General features: G+C 32.6%; 1 protein-coding gene and 1 non-coding gene across 2 annotated transcripts in view; one reads left to right on the top strand and one right to left on the bottom strand.

Annotated features, from left to right (window-relative positions):
• The window catches only part of LOC113386311 (prolow-density lipoprotein receptor-related protein 1), a 113,756-nt gene that overhangs the window by 86,896 nt on the left and 3,229 nt on the right, over positions 1-23,631 (top strand). Inside the window, exons 4-75 of the mRNA XM_026624100.1 lie at positions 687-815; positions 1,034-1,147; positions 2,267-2,389; positions 2,455-2,555; positions 2,694-2,850; positions 3,157-3,319; positions 3,390-3,606; positions 3,678-3,852; positions 3,971-4,102; positions 4,221-4,401; positions 4,493-4,726; positions 4,820-4,981; positions 5,101-5,348; positions 5,449-5,635; positions 5,722-5,807; positions 5,899-5,982; positions 6,054-6,141; positions 6,317-6,396; positions 6,499-6,638; positions 6,735-6,944; positions 7,014-7,110; positions 7,194-7,331; positions 7,516-7,613; positions 7,733-7,880; positions 7,959-8,159; positions 8,239-8,354; positions 8,510-8,598; positions 9,561-9,731; positions 9,853-10,097; positions 10,219-10,347; positions 10,432-10,659; positions 10,763-10,934; positions 10,999-11,123; positions 11,322-11,419; positions 11,487-11,628; positions 11,691-11,864; positions 11,947-12,078; positions 12,238-12,380; positions 12,422-12,697; positions 12,844-12,992; positions 13,096-13,340; positions 13,492-13,725; positions 13,798-13,987; positions 14,057-14,261; positions 14,389-14,578; positions 14,647-14,904; positions 14,973-15,114; positions 15,203-15,513; positions 15,598-15,744; positions 15,821-15,937; positions 16,017-16,213; positions 16,379-16,583; positions 16,725-16,850; positions 16,922-17,027; positions 17,144-17,289; positions 17,409-17,626; positions 17,761-17,948; positions 18,012-18,229; positions 18,329-18,523; positions 18,601-18,803; positions 18,886-19,047; positions 19,307-19,459; positions 19,541-19,665; positions 19,864-20,007; positions 20,180-20,281; positions 20,354-20,497; positions 20,599-20,808; positions 20,933-21,102; positions 21,195-21,309; positions 21,420-21,478; positions 21,557-21,671; positions 21,737-21,893. Coding sequence (XP_026479885.1) covers positions 687-815; positions 1,034-1,147; positions 2,267-2,389; positions 2,455-2,555; positions 2,694-2,850; positions 3,157-3,319; positions 3,390-3,606; positions 3,678-3,852; positions 3,971-4,102; positions 4,221-4,401; positions 4,493-4,726; positions 4,820-4,981; positions 5,101-5,348; positions 5,449-5,635; positions 5,722-5,807; positions 5,899-5,982; positions 6,054-6,141; positions 6,317-6,396; positions 6,499-6,638; positions 6,735-6,944; positions 7,014-7,110; positions 7,194-7,331; positions 7,516-7,613; positions 7,733-7,880; positions 7,959-8,159; positions 8,239-8,354; positions 8,510-8,598; positions 9,561-9,731; positions 9,853-10,097; positions 10,219-10,347; positions 10,432-10,659; positions 10,763-10,934; positions 10,999-11,123; positions 11,322-11,419; positions 11,487-11,628; positions 11,691-11,864; positions 11,947-12,078; positions 12,238-12,380; positions 12,422-12,697; positions 12,844-12,992; positions 13,096-13,340; positions 13,492-13,725; positions 13,798-13,987; positions 14,057-14,261; positions 14,389-14,578; positions 14,647-14,904; positions 14,973-15,114; positions 15,203-15,513; positions 15,598-15,744; positions 15,821-15,937; positions 16,017-16,213; positions 16,379-16,583; positions 16,725-16,850; positions 16,922-17,027; positions 17,144-17,289; positions 17,409-17,626; positions 17,761-17,948; positions 18,012-18,229; positions 18,329-18,523; positions 18,601-18,803; positions 18,886-19,047; positions 19,307-19,459; positions 19,541-19,665; positions 19,864-20,007; positions 20,180-20,281; positions 20,354-20,497; positions 20,599-20,808; positions 20,933-21,102; positions 21,195-21,309; positions 21,420-21,478; positions 21,557-21,671; positions 21,737-21,893 — 11,579 coding nt within the window. The remainder of the gene's footprint in view (positions 1-686; positions 816-1,033; positions 1,148-2,266; positions 2,390-2,454; positions 2,556-2,693; positions 2,851-3,156; positions 3,320-3,389; positions 3,607-3,677; positions 3,853-3,970; positions 4,103-4,220; positions 4,402-4,492; positions 4,727-4,819; positions 4,982-5,100; positions 5,349-5,448; positions 5,636-5,721; positions 5,808-5,898; positions 5,983-6,053; positions 6,142-6,316; positions 6,397-6,498; positions 6,639-6,734; positions 6,945-7,013; positions 7,111-7,193; positions 7,332-7,515; positions 7,614-7,732; positions 7,881-7,958; positions 8,160-8,238; positions 8,355-8,509; positions 8,599-9,560; positions 9,732-9,852; positions 10,098-10,218; positions 10,348-10,431; positions 10,660-10,762; positions 10,935-10,998; positions 11,124-11,321; positions 11,420-11,486; positions 11,629-11,690; positions 11,865-11,946; positions 12,079-12,237; positions 12,381-12,421; positions 12,698-12,843; positions 12,993-13,095; positions 13,341-13,491; positions 13,726-13,797; positions 13,988-14,056; positions 14,262-14,388; positions 14,579-14,646; positions 14,905-14,972; positions 15,115-15,202; positions 15,514-15,597; positions 15,745-15,820; positions 15,938-16,016; positions 16,214-16,378; positions 16,584-16,724; positions 16,851-16,921; positions 17,028-17,143; positions 17,290-17,408; positions 17,627-17,760; positions 17,949-18,011; positions 18,230-18,328; positions 18,524-18,600; positions 18,804-18,885; positions 19,048-19,306; positions 19,460-19,540; positions 19,666-19,863; positions 20,008-20,179; positions 20,282-20,353; positions 20,498-20,598; positions 20,809-20,932; positions 21,103-21,194; positions 21,310-21,419; positions 21,479-21,556; positions 21,672-21,736; positions 21,894-23,631) is intronic.
• Trnan-guu lies at positions 470-543 on the bottom strand. Its single transcript has one exon. It is a non-coding gene; the product is annotated as a tRNA-Asn (tRNA).

Raw genomic sequence — 23,631 nt, 5'->3', positions numbered from 1 at the left:
AAAAAAAATTTGTTTTAACTTTTTTTTTCAAAAAAATTTTCTTTTGTATATCGAAAATAATTCAGATTTTATTTTTAATTCTGATTATAGTTCTAACATACTTTAAACAAATAATTTCAACTTTGCAATTCAGTTTATTTAATTCTTGTAAATAGTAGACGATGCTACAATATTTATAATAATATTGATTTGATAACATTCAGTATTCCTCGAACATTTCGTTACGGTACGGGAAGTTCCAGCAATTTGCCTTAAGGCACGATGCCATACACCGCACTAGTTAATTAATAGCTTATCTGTTATTTGTAAAAAAAAATCAATAAATTACTTGTAATGCACAATCGTTGTATTTGAAATATTGAATTATTATTACAGTGATCATAGATAAAATAAATTCTGTTTTAAAATATATATTAGTAAAGTAGATTTCAAATGCACTTTTGTCGATTTGCAAGTGCAAGAAAAATATCGCCCCCGGGTGGGCTCGAACCACCAACCTTTCGGTTAACAGCCGAACGCGCTAGCCGATTGCGCCACGGAGGCATGTGTCCTCTTCAGAGATTTTAAAAATTTCCATTATAGTGGAAACGCATGGGATATGTTGACAATTTCTAGATTACGGATGAAATATGGATTATCTCAATATGCTTCAAATAAATAACATTTCATTCTTAATCCTTTCCCAGGTGGGCACGTAAATCCATGCCCAGTAAATCAAGCACGCTGCGGTGAGACCTTAGAGTGCCGGCCGCTCAGTCTCTTCTGCAATAACCACAGGGATTGTCCCGATGGGAGCGATGAATGGGATCATTGTCGTAAGTATATTGTGTTATCTAAACTTTCATATTAAGAAGATTATAAGCCAAAAAGTGGTGTTAGTTCAAGTGCAAAATTTCAGAATCGAAAGATGTTATGTTGACAGGGATGTATTGGCTCATATTCGAATATATTTATTAATTTTAGTGTCCTAATATTTGTACACATTTTGGTTATTTGTTGCTTATTAGTGTTATTATGTACTGTTTTTGTACAGAAAATAAAACGCAATGCGAACTACTAAGCTGTGCTTATGGTTGCCGAACTACGCCGGAAGGTCCAATGTGTTATTGTCCAGACGGTCAGCAACCTAATGGTTCTAGGTGTGTTGGTGAGTATAAAATAAAACACTACAAGTTATTTATTTATGTAAAAACTTTAATAAACTTACGAAATTGTTTCCTCAATTTACACATTGATCCTTAACATAAACATTTAATTGAATTTAATTGTTAAGTTATGGAGTACCCAAAACAACTAAAATATCGATAAAACTAATGAATACTCACATAATTAAAATTTAAACTAGTTGGTATTGGTACTTTGCCTTGAGGCAAGTTACATGAACTTCCCGATATGTGTAAATAATCGACTTAATCAATAAAAAATAAATTAATTTATGAGTAATTAAAAGTATTCAGAGTGGATTAATTACACATAATTGAAAACGAACGAACGCGTTAACTCGGAGTATTTTCTGAAAGCAAATTTTCAAAAATCAATAATTTTTATAATTGAACCAGTTTCCGCAGCACTTTAATGGTTTAGTATATTCATTAAGACCAAGTACTTTATCGTTATACCAAGTAAATCGTCTAAATGTAATTTTAACAAATGTCAAAAAAACGAATTATTTTCTCAAACTTTGATGAATTTTCAAAATTAAACTGCTTGTCGTAAGGCCATAATATTTCAATAAGTTGTATAGGACCATGATATATATCATCAAAAAAAGTTTCATAAAAATCGGCTCAATTTTTTTTTCAACAACGAATTACAAGAAAACGAGTCGGTAGATTTTCAACTAAAACTAATCAGTATCATTTCCAACTAATATCTTTCGAACAGTTATAAGTTTTTGAATTTTCAAAATCGACTCAGAATCGCGATACATCGAATGGCTTTTAAGTTTTTGAAATCGGTCCAGCCGTTTTTGAGAAAACATCGATTTACGACAAAAAATCTGTTCACACACTCACACACACACTTTTTCCAAATTTTGTCTCATTCGATTCAGAATGGCCTGAAACGCCGAGAAAACATAAAATTAGCGAATCAGATTTTTTTATGAAAACAAACTTCTCCTTCGGGAAGTTAAAAATGTTTTTTAATTATAAGCACTTTTTTTAAAAATTTCATAGTATCAAAATAAGTAATTAATGAATAATAATAAAGTTTTGGTATAAATCATATTTCCTATTCTTTATGATGTTAATATTTTTATTTGCAGATTTTGACGAATGTCAAATTGATGGCACTTGTGAGCAAACATGTCATAATCTGCCAGGATCATACAATTGTTCGTGCGTTACGGGTTATACCCAACGAAATTCATCATGCATAGCTTTGAATGGTAAAAAAATTAATTTAATATTGTAGAGTTTAAATTGTTATTTTAGCAAATTATTTATATTTTAGTCCCATTAGATGAAGAGGCTTCTATCATATTTTCAACACAGAATGAAATTCGACGAACTTCACTGACGGGGGGTGATTTGCCTGGAAATAATGGCATTAAGGTATTTCATATACATTTAGCACATTATCATCTGTTTCGCTTTAGAAGCGTAATATTTTAATGTTGCTCTATTCACTTGCTATTCGAATAGTTGTCACATTTGGGAATTCCATATATTATGCTGATTTAATATTATTAGGTTCTTAATTCGCACGCTTTGGATTTTTTGCACCGACAAAGGACTGTGTGTTACATCCACAACAACATGACAAAGTCGACGCTTGTTTGTGCAGAAGCTGATAATTTGAGTCATCGCCGGTCTATGCCGGCACCAGCTATGTTTTCTTCCTTAGAATGTAGGTTTGGTGGCATCATTTTCACGTAAAGTAGGAAATACATTAGTCGTGATTGCACAGTAAAAATTATGCGGTTTCATTTAATGCATTGTTTATATTATGTACATAACTTAAGGAATTGCGGAATGCTTCTTATAATCGTAAATCACATCGCTTAAAAATTACATATTAAATTTGCCTTTTTTGTCTTAAACGAAATGTTAACTCATTAACCTTTACAAATCGTTATTATATTTTATATAAGTTAAGAGATAATATATTAGATATATATCCAAATGTACTACTTCCTTTCTGATTTATTTTTAGCCATTCACCAACTGGCGATAGACTGGATAAGCGGGAATTGGTATTTTTTAGATGATACTAGAGAGATGATATTTGCTTGTGATACAAGTCTAAGATATTGTACTATAATTTTAGAAATAGATTTAAGTAAACCAAGAGGCTTAGTATTGGATCCAACCACTGGGTATGTGGTAATAGATAAAACTATTTTTTATTATATAAATAATAGATATATAATAATTATATTTTAATAGATTGATGTTTGTAACAAAATGGGGACATAGCCCTCCTACTTTGGATCGTTGCCTCATGGACGGTTCTAATAGAACAACTTTAGTTAATCAGAAAATAGTGTATCCATATGGAATTTCATTGGATTTACCTAAGAAGCATGTATATTGGGTCGATACTTATTTAGACTCCATCGAACGTATAGATTATGATGGTAGCAATAAGAGAACTGTTAGAAGGGTAACATATCCAAAAATATTTACGAAAACATGCATGATATAGTTGATATTATGTTTAGATTCTTGTTTCAGGCAGTAAATTTGTTTTGGGTGACCGTTTTTGAACGTTCCTTATTTGTTTCCTCGTGGAGAAATAACAGTATTATAAAAATTGATAAACACAATGCTCAGGATAATCAACATATAGTGAAAAATATTGGCAGACCATATGTTGTTCATGTTTTTCACAGGCAACTGCAGCCTGATGGTGAGTTCATAATAAATCATATTCTTATATATTCTCTTATATTATTCATATTTAAATATTGGCCTTATCAAAAGCTATTTATTTTGCATTTTATAGTATAAGGATCTATTTATTTTAGTTTTTCATCCATGCCGGTCGAATAATGGCGGCTGTTCTCACTTATGCATTCCAGCTTGGAAAAATAATATTCCAATAGCACGATGTGTATGTCGACCTGGTTTCCGATTGAAAACTCATGGAAAATGTGTTGGTAAGTATTCGTATTTATCATGTTTTTATTAATCATTATCAATCGTATTAATCATCGTTACAGAAAAAAATATCATTAAATTTTATTTACTATTAATTGTTCCGAATTATTATTTCAGTTGCAAAGCAGAGCGCATTTTTAATGTTTGGCAAAGACAAACCAGCCATGATAAAAGGTATCAGCATGTCAGAAAAAGGTAAACATCCAGAAGTGATGGTTCCAATTACGGATCTTGGTAAACCGAGAAGTATAGATTACCACGTAAAAACGCAATATATTTATTACTCCGATGTGCATAGGTGAGCATATATTTTTATTTCTATTCTAAAAATATAATGATTGATAGAATATAATTTATTTATTTTATAATATTATTTCATATTATTACAGATATTTAATCGAACGTCAAAAGTTAGAAACAACTCAACGAGAAGTTGTTATTGATAGTGGCATAAACAATTGCGAAGGAATTGCTATTGATTGGTTGAGCAATAATTTGTATTTCACAGATGAAGCTTTGAATCAAATCAGCATTGCCAAATTGTCAAATGTTAAGCATCGAAAAGTATTAATTCAGGACAACAACATGCACCCAAGAGCTATTGCTGTGGACCCAAAGAAAGGGTAGATATCAAATAAAATACTGTTTTTAATTATGAATATTATAATTTTTATGAGTAAAAAAAATTAATATGCAATAATATATTGAAAATGAAGGTATATGTATTGGGCTGATTGGTCTACTGGTGCTTTGCAAACAGTAATTGGACGTATTCAGAAAGCTTGGATGGACGGAACGCATCAGAACGTTTTTATACAAGAAAACGTTATATGGCCGAGCGGACTTACAATTGATTATTTGGCGCAGCATTTATACTGGTGAGATAATGGTTATATAAAGATGTAAATCATTTTTTTATATAATTTAATAAAAAAATTCTAAAAGTAATTTTTAGATTGTCTCAATTGATATATACAATTTTCATATTCACTATTAGGTGTGACTCGAAATTGAGCCGAATAGAAAGAATATCATTAGATGGAACAGGACGTGAATTACTTTTGAAAGGCCCAATGATACGAAATCCATACGGCTTGGCTTATTATGAAAATTTCTTATTTTGGACAGAATTTGCAAACGGAACTGTACAGAGGTATCATCTGGGAAATAAAACAACGACTGTATTAGCTGTTGAAAATCCTCCCTTATTAGATATCAAAATATTTGATAACATGACACAAATGGGTAAGTATTTGATTGAATAATTAAATTAGCAATTATGTGATAACATAAAGAAATACTTCTTATTTAATTAACTTTATGGTTTGCTTTTTATGATTTTTAGGATCTAACGAATGCTCCAATGATACGTATTGTCCAGAATTGTGTATACCAACACCGGAGCGCCCAATCTGCTTGTGTCGAGATGGTCATTCTCTAAATGCCTTGGGAACTACCTGCATAGAGCAGAAAAATTACACAGTCAAACCTAGATGCGCTCCTGGACAGTTTCAGTGTGTCAAAAATCACAAGTAAATGTGCACAATGAATACACTATAATTTATTTTACTATAATTTATATGAACAAAGAATATTTTAACTTGTATATCGTTTACAGCTGCATTGACCAGAGACATGTATGCGATGGCGATCAGGATTGCGGTGACGGATCTGACGAAGATAATTCTAAAGGCGGAGCCTGTGGTAAGCATTACATAGAAATAATCCTTAATTTATAATGCACAAATAATTTTCATTCGTAACATGGATTTTTTTTAATCTTTTTTGTTTATAGAGAATTCTACTTGTTTGGCCGATCAATTTCGCTGCGACTCTACACGATGCATAAATCAGTATTGGGTTTGTGATGGAGATAAAGGTAATTCATACTGAAAACATTTCATAAAATTTTTGTAATTGTTGCATCTAAAGAATTCTCGTTTGTTCTAGACTGTGATGACGGATCTGATGAAGATCCTGCTTATTGCCATAATATAACCTGCACTTCTATGCAGTTTACCTGTAAAATTACTGGGCGGTATGTTTCATGTTATCTATAATTTTGTTTATATGTTAATCTATTATATTCCCGATATACTTAAATCTATAAACCAAAGAAACTAATATATTTAGATATTTAAAATATCTTTGAGATCATTTGACAATGTATAAGAATGCCTAAAATATTTTATTTGATTTGGTTTTTCTTACAGGTGCATTCCACTTTCCTGGACTTGTGATTCCGATCATGATTGTGGAATGGGCGACACTTCAGATGAGCATGCTGATTGCAGTAAGAATCTAGTTTTATACCTTTATACAAGAAAATTTTAATATAAAATTATTATAACAGTATTTTTATCGAAGAAAATATTAAATATTAACGTTATAACAGAATATCCTGAGTGTGATCCGACTGAATTCGTCTGCGAAAATAAACATTGCATTCCATTTGAATATTACTGTGATGGCGATGACGACTGTAAAGATAATTCTGACGAAAGAGGCTGCCAAGAATGGTGCCCGCCGAAACAAGTAAGATCGGCAGACATTGACTTAGAGATTATATTTAAAACAATTTCACTATATACATGATTTTTTTTATTTTTCACAATTTTCTTCATTATCTAGATATATTGTGCAGCTGATTCGACATGTCTTCCACATTCCGACAAATGTGATGGTGAAATAGATTGTTCAGATGGATCGGATGAAGCTAAATGTAACAATGGAAAGCAAAATCCGGAGAAAACGAAAACCAGAAATGGAACTAGAAAAAAATATCCTATAACGTGCGAGTTGCATGAATTTACGTGTTCAAATCACGAATGCATCAGGAAGGCAAGTTTATAAAATTTTTACAATTGTATAAAATTTAAGTAATTTGTAACATATGATTTTACTTTGCAGGAGTTCTACTGCGATGGCATTTCCGATTGTTTAGATGGATCTGATGAAACAAACTGTACACAAACTGATTATAAATCAAAATCGACACCTGCGCCAGGTGATACATCATCAAAAACTCCTAATCTGAATTAAAATTGATTGATTTGTTTAAATTCATTATTTTGTAATTTATATTTGCAGGAAAGAGTCTTCCACCAGTCGCTCAGTGCGATCACCCATCACGTTGGTGTGATGGAAACACAAAATGCATTCCTGTTGAATCACTTTGCGATGGGAAAACTCAGTGCATGGATGGCTCTGATGAAGAACTGCGTTGTAGTAAGTCTTCTTACATGCTAGAAGTCATTATTTTCTTGATATTGTAAGTTATTTGTTTACTTACCCAGTGTCCCAAAATGTTTATGAAGAATTTTAGACTGCAAATTACAGACAACTTCTTGTAACATTTAAAAATGCTTTCTCTAAAATATTATATAATAATGGAATCAATTATTTTTATTAGGCGAAAAGTTATGTGATCATTCTAATGTATGCAGTCATTATTGCCACAACGCTCCTGAAGGTTTAGTATGCTCATGCCCTAAGCATCTACATTTACAGGTACATTTTATATATTTCTAAATTTCTAATTTCTCAATTTATGGTAATTATCGAGTTAACTTTGTTAAAAACATAATGTCAGATCAGTAAATGTCATACCATTACTTCAATACTTGCAGGCTGATGGAAGGACATGCTCAGATGCTCATCCATGCGAATCATGGGGAACTTGTTCACAAAAATGCATTCAAATGAATCAACATCACAAATGTGCTTGTAATCCAGGCTATTTACTTCAAAGTGATGGATTTACCTGCAAAAGCACAGGTATTATAAATTTAACATGTTTCATATTTGTTTCACAATTTTGGAATTACTTCAATAGTTTCAAATATTTGATTATAGATGAATCATCACCAATTGTGATATTTAGTAATCGCCATGAACTTCGCGGAGTTGATTTGAAAACATATCAGGTCAAAGCTCTAATTGCTAGTTTAAAAAATACTATAGCATTGGATTTTTGGCATAAAAACAACACGAACATAGTTTTTTGGACTGATGTTATAGATGATAAAATATATCGTGGAACCTTAATAGGAGCATGTAAGAAAAATTGAATTTTGATTTTTTTTTATATATGTACTTTGATATTGAGAGCTATATTGTATTATATTTTTCTTAGCTTTGAGTAACATTGAAGTAGTCGTACAGACTGGTTTAGCCACTGCTGAAGGTTTGGCAGTAGATTGGATTGGTGAAAACTTGTATTGGGTAGAAAGCAATTTGGACCAAATTGAGGTAATTAAAACTTTCTTTTAATTTAATAATTCAATTTTAGTTATTTATTTTATTTTTAATTGATATATTTCTATCGAATTTATATATATAAATCAATTTTATATTTACAACTTTGTTCAAAATAATTATAATATTAAGTATTGAATATATTGTAGGTTTCGAGATTAAATGGCAGCTTCAGACGAACTTTGGTCGCTGGCGACATGGAAAGTCCGAGAGCCATTGCTCTGGATCCAAGATTTGGGTACGGTTTTCAGTTACATATCTTTTTAAATAATATTGGATTTTTAATTTTCAAGTATTCATTTTAAAAACAGTCTTTAGTGTATTTTTTTAGAATTTTTGAATATGTTTGAAAAAGATAATATTAATATAAAACTAGTGCGGTGGGTGGCATTGTGCCTTAAGGCAAATTGCTGGAACTTCCCGTACCGTAACGAAATGCTCGAAGAATACTGAATGTTTTTAAATAGATTATTATAAAAATTGTAACATTGTCTAATATTTATAAGAATTATATAAACTGAATTGCAAAGTTGAAATTATTTGTAAAGTATATTAGAACTATAGTCAGAATTAAAAATAAAATCTGAATTATTTTCGATATACAAAAAAATAAAAAAAAAAAAAAGTTGGAACAAAATTTTTTTTTCCAAAATCAATTATTTTGTCATGACAAGCAGAAAGTTCTTTGAATCAATTAAATCGGACGCTCAGTTCTCTCAAAACCTGCCATTTTTTGTACATTTAGCTCCTTATCTCCGAAATGGCTGGGCCTGCCTTTGCAAAAAACTAATTATCACTTCTCCCAATCATTACTAATTGAATGTTTTTTAGATCATTCAAATAGGATGCTCCGTTCTCTCAAAAACTCGATTTCTATTTTCTGCACTCTTTGCTCTTTATCTCCGTAATTGCTGGACCTGCCTTTGCCAAAAACTAATCAGTACATCTCCTTATCAATAGGAATCGAATGTTTTTTGAACCATTCAAATCGGTTGATCCGTGCGCCCGAAAACGTGACTGGAAATTTGTATTCATACATACATACACACACACACACATACACACATCCATTTTTTCTGAGGTATGCCAAAATGTTCAGAAACCTTCAAAACGTCGAGAAATGTAAAAATTTTCAATTCCGATTTTCGGCCCATTGCAATAACTTACCCTACGGGAAGTTAATAAGAATTATATTTTCAGTTATATGTTTTGGTCTGATTGGGATAGTACAGCTCCTCGTATAGAAAGGTGCACTATGGCCGGATATGACAGAACTGTGATTGTAAAAGTGGATCAGCTCACCGATGGAGCATGGCCCAATGGTCTCACATTGGATTATGATCTGAAAAGAGTTTATTGGATTGATGCGCGGTGAGCCCTTATGAAATGATTTATTGATGATTATTTTTTTTATGTTTTTAATACATTTGGAAATGTATGGTTGGTGTTTGTGTTTATCTTATCATAATGCTATAATAGATCCTTTCAACAGTTCAGATTCAATTCACACGACTACTTATGAGGGTCGGGATCATCATGAGGTGATGCGAGATCGTGAAACTCTGTCGCATCCATTTGCGATTGCTCTGTTTGAGAACCATGTCTATTGGACAGACTGGCGAACTAATTCAGTTATCAGAGCCAATAAATGGAATGGTTCTGATGTGTCTATTATTCAGAGAACTTTAACTCAGCCTTTCGATATTCAGATACTGCATCCTAGCAGACAGCCGAGAGGTATAATATAGATTTAAATTACTCATTATTTATTTGTATTAAAGTTATATTAAAAATTCTGATGAGATATATATTATAACCATAACTGCAACTTAATTTAAAGAAATCTTTGTTGTCTTAGATGTTGAAAATCCATGTGGTGTCAATAACGGTGGATGTTCACACTTATGCCTTCTAAATGGCAACAATACTTATAAGTGTGATTGCCCTCATGTTATGAGATTAGCAAAAGATGAAAAAAATTGCATTGGTAAGCAATAGTTTGTATTATAAAAGAATAGACTCAACATATTTAAGATAAATGTATTTTTATAGAACTATCTAATTATTTTAGTAAATGAGCAAGTACTTTTGTTTTCTCGTCCAAATGAAATTCGCGGTGTAGACTTGATGCAACCAAATTATCATACCATTCCAACCATAAGTATTCCGCAAGTAATTCAGCCAGTTCAAATAGAATTTGTTGCAGCAAAAGCTACATTATATTGGTCTGATACTCAAGTAAATGAAGTTAAGAGTGCTGGCTTAACTAGAGGACCAACAAAAACCATCTTAGATACAGGTGAAATAACAAATAAATTTTTCACAAACCTCTTATTCCATTTTGGGTTTCAATAAACACATAATAGACTTAATAGATTAAATCGATGTAAAAAATTTTTTAGGCATTGAAAATCCAACTGGTTTTGCTGTGGACTGGATCTCAAATAATATGTTTGTAGCATCAGGGAATATAAATAGTACTATATCTGTCTATAATCTTGATGGTGAATACGGGACAATAATTTTACAACATGATTTAGACAACATCAAAGCTTTGGCTTTAGACCCTATTAGGTAAATTTAAATATATATTTAATGATATTTGTTATACTAACTTAAATTTTTTCTGTATTAACAGAGGACATTTATTCTGGGTGAGGCAGAAGGATTCATCATATTTCATAGAAATGAGTACTATGGATGGAAATAACAGAAGGGCTCTAACTACCCAAGTGGAGGATCAACTGCTCGTAAATCCACAAAGTGAGTTTCTTAATGACTTGTTGCATTACTCTTATAATGAATTACTCTTTTTAGTTAATTCATACTGAAATCCTATTTCAGAAAATAGAATTAATATCTATGCAATATAAATTTTATATTTATTATATTATATATGTAAAACATTATAATTATTTATATATTTACACTGACTTACGCTTTATTACTACCCGAATTTAGGTTTGAGTGTAGATATCGAGGACCAAAGATTGTATTGGGTGGATATGGAGGTGGGCCTAATTCAGTACTACGATTTTCAAACCAATTTAGTAAAAGATGTAAGTATTTTATTTTTATATAGTTTCAAAAATATAACTTTAAATCATAATACATGTTCAATATTAGGTGCCGCTTGACGCAAAATCTCAGCCCACAACTGCAACCGTGTACAAAAACTTTTTGTACTATGCTGATCAAAAAGACAATGCAATTCACAAATGTGATAAAACTTCTGGTGGACAACGAGAAGTTGTAAGAAATAATACAGGTAAAATAACTGATATCTAATCATATCATAACAAAAAATGACTGACTTTAGTATTTTTATAGGAAACATATTATCCCTAAGGATATATGACCGTGCAATACAACATGGTAACAATAGTTGCTCTGCAAATAAAGGAGGCTGTGAACATCTTTGTTTGCCAATTTCTAGTGGAGAACATGTCTGTAAATGTGCAACCGGTTACAAGACAGATGCAAATAATCCTAACAAATGTATTGGTGAGTAGACTCAAGTAGAGTTGATTATTATTTATTTGAAAAACAACTTGTGTAATATTATAATTTTTATTATATTTGCTAGGTATTGAAGAGTTTATTTTCTACTCTATGAATTGGGAAATTAAGGGATTGCCCACTGATAATGACTACACTGATGCTGTTTTAGGACCTATATCCAGAGTCTCGATGGCGTCCAATGTCGACTTTCATGCAGGTTAATATTCACATAGTGTATAACATAATAATAAAAGTATGTACATACTAAAAAAAACTCTAAAACACAAATTTTGGTTGTTGATATGCAATTAATTAGTATATATTTTGGCATTATTCAGTGGTCTCATTTTTAATGTTCATATTATTTCATTTATAGAAACAGATTTTCTATATTGGGCGGACAATGATCATGGAACTATCACCAGAATTCATAGAGATGGTACAGAACGTCAAACAGTCGTGGAACAATATGAATCATTAGATAATATTCCTGTTGATTGGATGTCTGGTAAAGATCTTGTTTATGGATAAAAATTATTTTATAAATATTGGTGCGATAGCACAATGATGTTATAATGCGAATGGACTATGACGGCCGAAATGCAGAAATGTTACTGAATCATTCAATCACTAACCCTATTGCTTTAACATTCCTTAATGATAGACTGTATTGGGTAGACACTAAGTGGCCTAATATTAAAAATTTATTTAAATATATAATAAAATACTGCTTTTTCATAATAACAATACAAAGAACAGCTTTAGATGGTTCTAATCAAATTGATCTTATCAATAATACTAAAGGAAGTATTTCAGGATTGACACTCGATTATGATGTGAGTACAATTTATTTTGATTGATTCATGAAAGGACGATATAATTAATAACTTATTCAATAAAATATATTTTAATTATAATTTATTTATTATATTAAAGATTATTGATATTTGTGTGCAGATACATAATTTAAAATATTTTTTAGAGACATAAATTATATTGGTGCGATAGCACAAATGATGTTATAATGCGAATGGACTATGACGGCCGAAATGCAGAAATGTTACTGAATCATTCAATCACTAACCCTATTGCTTTAACATTCCTTAATGATAGACTGTATTGGGTAGACACGTAAGTAGACCTAAATAAAATATTATTTAAATTATGATAATAAAATACTGCTTTTTCATAATAAACATCATGTGATTCTTTATTTTAATTTGTTTTTTTTTAGTACCCATGATAGAGGCAGCATAAAGTCTGCACCGATCACAAATCTATCCGATTACACAACATTGCTAGGAAGTTCTGGAGATTCTTTGAAGGATATTAAAATATTCTCAAAATCACGTCAATCTGGAATGAATCCATGTGGCATAAAGAACGGGGGTTGTGAAGTTCTTTGTCTGTTTAATGGAACTCACCCAGTATGCGCTTGTCCTCATGGCAACGTGGCAGCTGATGGCAAGTCCTGTAAAGGTATACAAATTGTTTAAATATTATTTAATTGATTTTTTTATTACCTATTAGAAAATTTATTTGGATGATTATAAAGTCAGTAGTAAAATCAATTACATTATATACTAATAATTACACAATATATAATATTTTTCATTTAATTTTCTTTCAGATTATGATAGTTTCCTCATGTATTCACGTGTTGTATTAATTGACTCCATTCACGTGACTGATGAGACTGATCTAAACTCGCCTTATCCTACAATTAAAAATCGGGATTTGGTTAGAAATGTAATAGGACTTGCTTATGACTACTCCAGGAGTCGCCTCTTTTATTCTGATATTCAAAAGGGGTCTATAAATAGTGTATTTTTCAATGGAACAAATCATACTACGATTATTGACAGTAAGTAGTATTATAAAAATTTCTTTTATATGAAAAATTATTTATCTGGATATCTTATATTATTTTTTGCAGAGCAAGGATCTGTAGAAGGTTTGGCATATGAACAATTAACAAACACTTTATACTGGACATGCAACAATGTTGCAACTATTAGTCAGATGGAATTAAATCAGACTGGATTAGCCGATCCAATTGTTAAGCATGTCGTAAGATTGAAGCCAAATGATAAGCCTCGTGGAATTGCCGTAGATGGATGCCAAATGTATGAACATTATAATTTTATTGTGTTATTTGTTCTTGCTTTAATTTCTTTTTTATTTTATTTTTATAGGTTAGTGTTTTGGACTAACTGGAATTCACAGCAACCTTCTATTCAAAGAGCTTTTACCACTGGATTTCACCCAGAAAGTATTATCACGACTGATATTCGAATGCCTAATGCGATCACTTTAGACCACAAAGCTACAAAGTTATATTGGGGTGATGCAAGATTAGACAAAATTGAAAGAACTGATTATGATGGCAGCAACAGAATGGTAAATAATTAAATGGTTCTTATCTCTTATTATTAAACTTATTATTATTATTTTCTGTAATTGTTTAGATTTTTGTACTGTTTCGGTCAATACTTTTTCTTTCAATTAAACTATTAATATGGTGTAGGTAATTGTGCATTCAACACCACAACATCCATTTGCTCTGGCTATTTACAATGAATATATATTCTGGACTGACTGGGTTTTGCATGCGGTCATTCGATGCAACAAGTACACTGGTGAAGAAGTAACATTCCTAAGAAAAGATTTACCTAGACCAATGGGAATAGTCGCTGTTCATGGAGAAGGACTAGATTGTAAGTAAATAATAAAATTTATGTTAATAACTCATTTTCTTTTATAAATAGTTTGTATTTAATTACAGGTCAAGCAAACCCTTGCTCAATTCTAAACGGTGGTTGTGAGCACAAATGTTCTCTGAATGAGTACGGATCAGTTTATTGTTCTTGTTCAGCTGGTTATAAACTCGGTGCAGATTCCAAGAGATGTGTGAAAGCGGAAGTTAAACAATGTGAACCATCCAAATTTCAATGTACAGAAGGCGAATGTATTCCAATGTCTTTAACTTGTGATGGAATCGATCATTGCCAAGACGCATCTGACGAAGATAGCAATTATTGTGGTATGTGACTGATTTTATATCTACTATTCATAAAAAAATTCAAATATTGCATTTACTTTACTTTGTAGCATTGCGCGTATGCCCAGAGAATTTCTTCCAATGTGGGAACAGGCGATGTATTTTATCAGAATTAATGTGTGATGGACAAGACCATTGTGGTGATGGAACCGACGAAACAAATTGTTCTTGCACAGACAGTACACATTTTAGGTAAATATAAATAAAAAGTTTTTGTAAAATCTATTTCATTTTATAATGAATTTTTAAAAAATAATTGGGCTCTAAACCTTAATTTCAGATGTAAAAATGGAGTTTGTATTAGCTCCAAGCTCCGATGCGATCGTGATCCAGATTGTCCAGACGCTTCCGACGAAATGGGTTGTCCACCAGTAGATTGCAGTGATGCCGCTCTTCACGAATCTCTTATGATGGTTGGAGGTGACAGGGTTATAAGTGCATTAATTAATGCAACAGTTACTTCTTTATCAACGGCATCAATCAGACAGCAAGCGGTACAATGTCCTCATACAACGGCTTGTTATCATCCGAATTGGTTATGTGATGGTGAAAATGATTGTTGGGACTTTTGGGACGAACAGAATTGTACCGGTAAGTTATATATGTTTTTTTCTTAGTATTTTATGGTTTTTAGTTAGTTTTGGTGTGTATAATTTGGCATTGATTTTGTTCCAGAGGGTCACATGAGTGCAACGTCTTGTGGTCCTGATCGTTTCCGCTGCTCTAACGGGCGTTGCATATCTACAGAATGGAAGTGTGATGATGAAGATGACTGTGGGGATGCAGGTCCTGATGGCGTCAGCTCTGATGAAAAGAATTGTGGCAAGTATTTAAGAAACCATTTACTTAATCACTTAGTTTTTCAATAAACATATTTGATATTGTATTATCATTATAGAGCATAGGTGCAGAAGCGATCAGTTCCGTTGTTCGAATTCCGAATGCATCCCAGCTAAGTGGCAATGTGATGGAATGCCCGATTGCCTGGATGGTTCTGATGAAAGCCAGCATTGTGGTAAATTATCTACAATATTTTATATAAGTGTTTTATCAATCATTAAACTATAATTTTAATAGTATTTTTTTTTATTTAGCCCATAGAACTTGCGCTCAGTGGGAGTTCCGTTGTAACTCTACAGGAAGCTGCATACCTTGGTCTTGGGTATGTGATGGAGAAATTGACTGCGTAGGTGGTGCGGATGAATATCTTTCACAAGGCTGTCACAATAGGCCAAACATTACTTGTATGCCTGATCAGTTTCAATGTCTCAGCCACGAGTGCATCGATCAAGTAATATTTTATTTATTTAATAGCAATCATGAATTTTTTATTGAACTTGAACTTTACCAGTTTTCTTGCATAATAATAATTTATTGTATTTGCTATTTATTGTTATAAGTTAATTTTTATATAATAGTTAATATTAAAAGTTTATTGATTTTTTTTTTTTTGCAGAAATACTATTGTGATAAAAACATTGATTGTAAAGATGGTTCCGATGAACCAAAACAATGCATACCAGTAAAGCCTCAGACAAACATAACCCAATGCCATTCTTCTGAATTTTTATGCAAGAATCAAAAATGTGTCTTAGTAGGATTTATTTGCAATGGTTACAATGATTGTGGAGATAACAGTGATGAAGATGCAGCACTGTGTAGTATGTATCTAATGTAACACAGCGCAAATGATTTTTCACTTGTTGTCAATTGTACTGTGGCTTATGTAAATGGATTTATTGAAATATATTGCAATTTATATTTTGATACTAGAATATTTTTAAATTAAATCTTTTTTATAGAAGAGGAACTACTTCCTTGTAAAGGTCCTGAGCTATTTGAATGTCCAAATGGAGTATGCATCAATTCTACACTCTTATGTAATGGAGAAAACGATTGTGGTGATTTTGGTGATGAAATTACTTGCAGTACGTATTTATCGTTTTTGCCATAATTTAACACAGTTGGAGTTGTAATGATAATTGTAAATATTTTACAGATATAAATGAGTGCGAAGGTACACCTCCGATTTGCGCCCAAGAGTGCATTGATCTTAAAGTCGGTTATGAATGCAAATGTGGAAAAGGATTTAATGTTTCATCGAGGTGCATTTAATTTTATGATTAATTAACATCATATGTATTTTTTTATTTTTTTGCTTTTTTTAGTTATTTTTATATTTTAGTGCAACTTATTACTTATGATTGCAATATGTTTTCAGTGACCGGCATCTCTGTTCTGATGTTAATGAATGTCTAGACAGACCATGTAGTCAACATTGCAGAAACACTCATGGTAGTTATGTATGCTCATGCGGACCTGGCTATTCTATGAAAGCAGATCATCATACCTGCAAAGCTATATCGAGTAAGAAAAATTCATATTAAGCAATAATAATGAAAAATTTTAATGCTGGCACATAGAAAAACTTGTATTTAAGTTTTAAAAATTAATTTGCTTCAAATAAACTTTTATCTGTATTCTAGCCGTGGAAGCTCGACTGATATTTTCCAACAGATATTACATTAGAGAAGTGGATTTAGCCGGCCATAATACAATATTAGTTCATAACTTAACAAATGTGGTTGCTTTAGATTTTGATTGGCAAACTAAGTGTTTAGTATGGTCGGATGTAACAACTTTAGGAAGCTCCATTCATAAAAAGTGTCCATCTGAAAATGGTATTGAGTATGGTCCTTCTCAGGTATGTTTGCTTATTAGCAGTTTACAATATCACCATATCTTTATTAAATAATTTATATAGAAAAGATTATATTGATGTTGATATTGTTGTATTGAATTTATTTCATGATTGTTATCTAGATATTATTTTTTTAGCTACTCCATTCTTCAACTCTTCAAAATCCAGATGGATTGGCTGTAGATTGGGTTGCAAGAAATCTCTATTGGTGTGATAAAGGATCAGACACCATTGAAGTTTCAAAACTAGATGGAAGATATCGTAAAGTGTTAATTAAGAATGGTTTACAAGAACCTAGAGCTATTGCATTAGATTCACATGCAGGGTAACTTTTTGCAACTATATTAGTATTTATAATTAATATATTTACAAACATTTATATTTTTAGATACATGTACTGGACGGACTGGGGCGATCTTCCTCATATTGGAAAAGCTGGAATGGATGGATCTAATCAGAGGATAATTGTGAATGATTCGCTAGGCTGGCCTAATGCTCTTACCATCAATTTTGAAACACAGGAGTTATTCTGGGCTGATGCAAGAGAAGATTACATTGCTGTTTCAGATTTTGAAGGAAATAACAGGAAAATTATAGTTAGCAGAGGTAATAGGTCATAATTTAATGATAATGTTTTATCTTAAAATGTTTAATACAAATATAAAATTATCTCGATTATTACTTTAAAACTATTCTTCTTTTTAGCTAATGAACCTTCACTCCGCTTGCATCATGTGTTTGCATTAGCAGTTTGGGAGGATTATGTTTACTGGACAGACTGGGAAACAAAATCTATTGAAAGATGTCATAAATATAGAGGAGATCAATGTAAAAATATAACAACTTTAGTGCATCGTCCTATGGATATTAGAGTTTATCATCCGTACCGCCAAATTACGCGTAAGTAGAAAAACTTTCAAGTAATGTTACTGTTATCATCAGTTATAATAATGTTAAAAATGAATTAATACTTTTAGCGTCAGATGATAAATGTAGCAAAGCAAACTGTTCTACACTTTGTCTCTTAACGCCAGAGGAACCTGGTTATAAATGTGCTTGTCCAGAAGGATTTGTCCTTGCACCTGATGGAAAAGCATGTAATGCTAATTGTACTGGGGCACATTTTGTATGTGCCAGTACTTACAAATGTATACCATTTTGGTGGAGATGTGACACTCAGGTAAAATTATCTCAATTATTTACATAATATGTTTTTCTATAGTTTGTAATCATTTTAGAATAAAATTTCTATTTTATTGTAGGATGATTGCGGTGATGGCTCAGATGAACCAGCAACTTGTCCAAACTTTGTATGCCATCCCGGTCAATTCCAATGTTCAAATAATCATTGCATACATCCTTCTCTATTATGTGATGGAAGTGATCATTGTGGAGATGGCAGCGATGAAAAGGAATGTGATAAGGTAAAAAAAAATAATTAAACCCCATTGCGCAAACTTATATAAATTACTAGTTAATGAACAATAACTACCATAATATATACATCTTAATTTTAAATAAATTTATCATATTTTTCTGATTTAATTAATTTGAATTATTTATTAACATTAGAAATCTCAACAAATTTTCACAATTAAATAGTTAATTATTTAAGAATATATTTTTTTTTATAATTCACTCAGACTTTTACTAAATTAAATAATCATATTCTATATTTCACAGTATACTTGTCTCAGCACACAATTTAAATGCAAGGGTAATGGAACGATACCCGATAGATGTATTTCTATGAAAAAACAGTGCGATGGAGTTCCTGATTGTTTGTTAGGCGATGATGAACACGATTGCCAAGCTAAAACCTGTTTGCCAACTCAGGTAATTTTTTTATTTATATACCCAAAGAATTTAAAATCTTTTCTATAGTTTATCATTAAATATTATTTGTTGTTATTGTAGTTCACTTGTAAGAATGGAAAATGCATTCCTCCAGTTTGGGTTTGCGACGGTGATAATGACTGCACAGACGGATCAGACGAAGAAATGGATTGTCAAGAAAGAAGTTGTCCTCCAGATAGTTTCAGGTAAAATTAAATTATGAATTATTAATATGATATTTGTAATTCTTAACATGTTTTCTTGCAAATTGTGAACCAAATAAAAAAAAATAATGATATATTATTTATATTTGGAGGATCTGCATAGAGTTCGAAGTAGATATGAAACTAGCACTTATTAAAGTAAAAGATATTGAATCAAATATTTATATATTTATTTTTTAGATGTAATACAGGACGGTGCATTCCTCAATCCTGGCGTTGCGATGGCGATTTCGATTGTGCAGGTGGTGAGGACGAACCTGCAAGTTGCAGCTCACCTGATCATCACACTTGTGAACCAACTTATTTCAAATGTTCTAATAATAAGTAAGTTACATACAAAGTAGTCATTAGATTACTTTCATTTCGTTTATAACAAAAATTTCTCTGCTTATATTTGGAATATATGTAATACGATTATCCAATTCAACACTTAGTTTTGGAGTAGATTTCATACATAGTGAACTACTATTTATATGTATGGTATTATCTATTATAGATGTATTCCTGGTCGTTGGAGATGTGATTACGAAAATGATTGCGGCGATAACAGCGATGAAGCAGGATGCCAGCCCAGGAATTGCTCAGAAAGTGAATTCAGGTGCGAAATAATAAGCTATAAATTTCTCATAAAAGTGTTCTATGTATTATAATAAAATGTTTTTTTAATCAGATGCCAGAATGGAATATGCGTTAGGGGATCTCATCGTTGTGATGGGGCTTACAACTGCGAAGACCATTCTGATGAAATTGGTTGCAATACGACTTGCTCATCTAATGAATTCCAATGCCACAATCCACCATTCTGTATTTATAAGTAAGTAAATAATGTAATTGCACTTGAAAGTTAATTTTAAATCAATAAATATTACTGAAATATTATTTATTAAAATTTCAATGTTATTTTGTAACATCAAGGACATGGCAATGCGATGGTGATACTGATTGCGCAGACGGTTCTGACGAAATTAACTGCAAGGACTCATGTTTGAGTAATCAGTTTACGTGCAGGAATGATCAGTGCATATCGCTCTCTTGGAGATGCGATGGTCAGGATGATTGTGGTGACGGTTCCGATGAAGATTCTTCTTTATGTGCGGATTTAGCTTGTGAACCTGGGAAATACAGGTATAATTAAATACGGTTAAGAGTATAAAAAATTAGATATTAGTTTATAGTAATGGTTAAATTGTTTGAGTTAAAATTTTATGTTAATTCTCGCTCATTATGTTTATGTTGTTAAACAATTTAGATGCTCAAATCATAAATGTGTGGAGACACATAAAATATGTGATGGTGTTGATCATTGTGGTGATGGATCTGATGAGTTAAATACAGTTTGTGCTTCTAAACATGTGTGTCATCCAACCGAGTTTCGTTGTGTTAATGGACTTTGTGTTTCATTAAAACTACAGTGTGATGGTAAGTAAGATATAAAAGCATACTATTCTTGTTATTTGAAAAGAAGTATTTATTCATTTACACTTTATAATTTTATGATTACTGCTTTCCAGGAAACAATGATTGTTTTGATAACAGCGATGAAGAGTATTGCACAAAACCACCATGTCTGTTTGGAACTTGTTCACAAATTTGTTTGGAGAAAAAAGCTGGAAATTATGCTTGCAAGTATGTTAAATATTTTAAATGGATTTAAATTTAAAAAGTTCTGTTTAATATTTGTTGGTAATACATATATGTATTTAAAATTATTTAACAGTTTTATATTATAATTTAAGATGTAGCCCTGGTTATGAAATGGGAGAATTAGGAAAAAATGCGACTTGTCAAGCTACTGGTAAGTGTTCTCTTTGATTATTGATTTTGAATATTATTTGATTAAATTAATTACATATATAATACAATTTTTATACAGGTAAACCGGCATTGCTTTTGGTAGCAAGTGATGCTGACCTTCGCACCATTAATCCATATAAAGCTGGCGAAGATTCACATAATCAACTTTTAGAGAAAACAAATAATGCTCCAAGGTAAAATTCAAAATTATATTGTATGAATATATGTTTAATGCATATTATTTGTACTCTTCTTTTAGTTACAAGTTGGAGTCAATAGATATTTTGTGGGGAAAACCAGTATCATATATTTTCTGGACTGACCATCATATGAAGAAAATTCAAAAATTGAAAATGCGATCTAATATTAGTTCTTCTGATCGTGTAACTAGAAGTTCTGAATCAATACAGACAGTGGTAAATATTACTATTACTACATTTAAGTAAATTTCGTCTAGTTAGTTTTTTGTAGTCCATATGGCGACTATGACTTCTCCCGGATATAACTCCAACCGGCTGTGACTCCGGTCGGATATGACATTGCCCCGATATAACTCCGGCCCGATATGTATCTGCCCGGATATAACTCCTCGATATAATTTTTTTTAAATACCTTGCACGGTCGATTTTCTTAATTAATAAAGATTTTAAATTTCGTGTATTTTTAGTTACGAGAAAAAATTGTATTTTTTTTAAATGTTTGGTAAAAAATAAATACACGTGACGTCTTACTTTACCCCTCCTCCCCCACGTGATATTTCGTGATTATTTGTCAAACCGCCCTCCCCCTAAAATCCTCAATAAATTTCATCAAGTTAGATTTTTGTAGTCCATGACTTCGCTCGGATATAACTCCCGGATATAACTCCCGGATATGACTCCGTACGAATATGTTTCCGCCCGAATATGTCTCAGCCCGGTTATAACTCCGCCCGGATATAACTCCATCTGGATAAGACTCCGCTCGGATATAACTCCACCCGGATATGACTCCGCTCGGATATGACTCCGGTCGGATATGACTCCGCCCGGATATAACTCCGCTCGGATATGACTCCGCTAGGATATAACTTCATCCGGATATGACTCCGCTAGGATATAACTCCATCTGGATATGACTCCGCTCGGATATGACTCCGCCCAGATATGACTCCATTCGCATATGACTCCAGGCGGATATGACTCCGGTCGAATATGACTCCGGTCGGATATGACTCCAGCCGGATATGACTCCGGCCGGCTATGACTCCGCTCGGATATGACTCCGGTCGGATATGACTCCGGTCGGATATAACTTCAGCCGGATATGACTCCGGTCGGATATGACTCCGTTCAGATATGATTCCGGTCGGATATGACTCCGGTCGGATATAACTCCAGCCGGATATGACTCCGCTCGGATATGACTCCGTTCGGATATGACTCCGTTCGGATATGACTCCGCTCGGATATAACACCGGTCGGATATGACTCCGGTCGGATATGACTCCAGCCGGATATGACTCCGGTCGGATATGACTCCGGTCGGATATGATTTCGGTCGGATATGACTCCGGTCGGATATGACTCCGGTCAGATATGACTCCAGTCGGATATGACTCCGGTCGGATATGACTCCGTTCGGATATGACTCCGGTCGGATTTAACTCCGGTCGGATATAACTCCGGTCGGATATGACTCCAGCCGGATATGACTTCGGTCGGATATGACTCCGGTCGGATATGACTCCAGTCGGATATGACTCCGGTCGGATATGACTCCAGCCGGATATGACTCCGGTCGGATATGACAACAGCCGGATATGACTCCAGCCGGATATAACTCCGGTCGGATATGACTCCGCCCGGATATAACTCCGCCCGGTGATGACTTCGCTCGGATATGACTCCAGCCGGATATGACTCTGGTCGGATATGACTACAGCCGGATATGACTCCAGCCGGATATGACTTCGGTCGGATATGACTCCGGTCGGATATGACTCCCGTCGGATATGACTCCGGTCGGATATGACTCCAGCCGGATGTGACTCCAGCTGGATATAACTCTGGTCGGATATGACTCCGCCCGGATATAACTCCGCCCGGTGATGACTTCGCTCGGATATAACTCCACCCGGATATGACTCCGTCCGGATATGATTCCGTCCGGATA

This window comes from Ctenocephalides felis, unplaced genomic scaffold (assembly GCF_003426905.1).
Source record: "Ctenocephalides felis isolate EL2017-DRISC unplaced genomic scaffold, ASM342690v1 CF-g0.4_SCAFFOLD_03571, whole genome shotgun sequence".
NCBI lineage: Eukaryota > Metazoa > Arthropoda > Insecta > Siphonaptera > Pulicidae > Ctenocephalides > Ctenocephalides felis.
Note: the sequence above shows the minus strand (reverse complement) of the source record. Positions and strands in the feature narration are given on the sequence as shown.